At 50.2% G+C, this 1,500-nt stretch overlaps 1 protein-coding gene across 1 annotated transcript in view; it reads right to left on the reverse strand.

Annotated features, from left to right (window-relative positions):
* CLSTN2 (calsyntenin 2) overlaps positions 1-1,500 on the reverse strand; it is a 428,729-nt gene that overhangs the window by 143,088 nt on the left and 284,141 nt on the right. The window contains exons 7-8 of the mRNA XM_012558038.1: positions 1,392-1,492; positions 281-489 (exon numbers count right to left, since the gene is read on the reverse strand). Of these exons, the coding sequence (XP_012413492.1) occupies positions 281-489; positions 1,392-1,492 (310 nt within the window). The remainder of the gene's footprint in view (positions 1-280; positions 490-1,391; positions 1,493-1,500) is intronic.

Genomic DNA, 1,500 nt, shown 5'->3' on the forward strand with positions numbered 1-1,500 from the left:
ACCCTTGGTATCCAGATGTGTGGCATTGTGATTTCTACAGACTGCATTCACTGAGTAGGTTTCTGAGATTTCCTAGGGTGTCTTAGACCTTGCTGGGCTGCTACTAATGGGAGGCCATTCCCTGTAGTGAAGGGCTGAGTTCTAGGTTACAGGGCCCAGATCCAGGATGGCAAGGGAGGTATAACCCTCCAAGTACACTTAGAGGTCCCCCTTGGCCTTCAGAGTGGTGGTGGTGGGCTTGTTCCCCTGCCCTATCCTCAGGTCCTCTCAGGGTACTCACCATTCCTATCGATAGCAAAAGGCACATCAGTCGTGATGATTTCATAGTTGCAAATCTGGCTGTACTGGGGGGAGCAGTCCTCATCAACAGCCTCCACCTGCAGGATGCTGTCATAGATCTTGCCCTCTGTGACAACGGCCTTGTAGGCTGGCTCTTTGAAGGTAGGAGCAAACTCATTGACATCCTTCACCTGGATATGGACCACGGCCCTGGGACCACACACAGGAAGAAGGAGATGGCATAAAGAAAGAGTCACACCACCCTCCCACACTGCCCAAGGCACTGACTCAGGCCTCAGGCCAAGTGAGTAGAGAAACCACTAGCCAGTCACAGAGGTTGTGATCTGAGTCTTCTGTCCTTCCTCCCACTGGAGATCCCTTTGTCCTCCCCTTGCTCCTTTGAGATGAAACCACCCCAGGAAGACTCTCCCCATTCCTTGTCCTTCCCTGTTACTCAGCTTTAGAAAACACATTTCATCATGGTCTTCTCCTGTTTCCCTTATTCATTCACTTCTCCATTCAGTAAGAATTTAATCGCTTTTAATCAACCCTATAGGACAGAGTAGAAATGCCACATAAGGTTTCCAAGAAGCAGTTGGTGGATTTGAACTGTCGACCTTTTGGTTAGCAGCTGAGCTTAAGGGTGTCTCTGAACCACAGTGCCACCAGGGCTCCTTAATCTGTGTTAGACTCTGAACCAAACTCCATGAGGGAGAGAACAGTAATGACCCCAAATGAAAAGTGGTGTGACAGAGAGAAGCACACTGCACTAAAAGGTTGGAGGTTTGAGTCCACCAAGAGATGCCTCAAAAGAAAGTCCTAGTGATCTGCTTCTGAAAATCAGCCATTGAAAACCCTGTGGAGCACAGTTCTACTCTGACACACATGGGCTTGCCATATGTCAGATCAACTTGACGGCAACTGGTTGGTTCGAGTGAAGAAGAGGGGGTAGAGCATCCAGGTGTAGAAAACAGTCCGGACATATGTCTGCACGTACTTAGAGCACCATAGCATGGCCAAAAGACAAACATCTCTGAAAAGCTACATGTGAATGAAGGCAGGGTGAGCAAAGGGGTGGAGGGAGGCCCTGGGAGCTGAGTCAGGCCACTCACTTATGCGACTTCTTCCAGGCTGTCTCCCGGGGCCCGGCACCGCAGTCGTAGGCCTGGATGATGAATGTGTACTCCTTCTGGAGCTCACAGTCAATGGGGCTCTTGGCAC

This window comes from Trichechus manatus, unplaced genomic scaffold (genome assembly GCF_000243295.1).
Source record: "Trichechus manatus latirostris isolate Lorelei unplaced genomic scaffold, TriManLat1.0 scaffold00132, whole genome shotgun sequence".
NCBI lineage: Eukaryota > Metazoa > Chordata > Mammalia > Sirenia > Trichechidae > Trichechus > Trichechus manatus.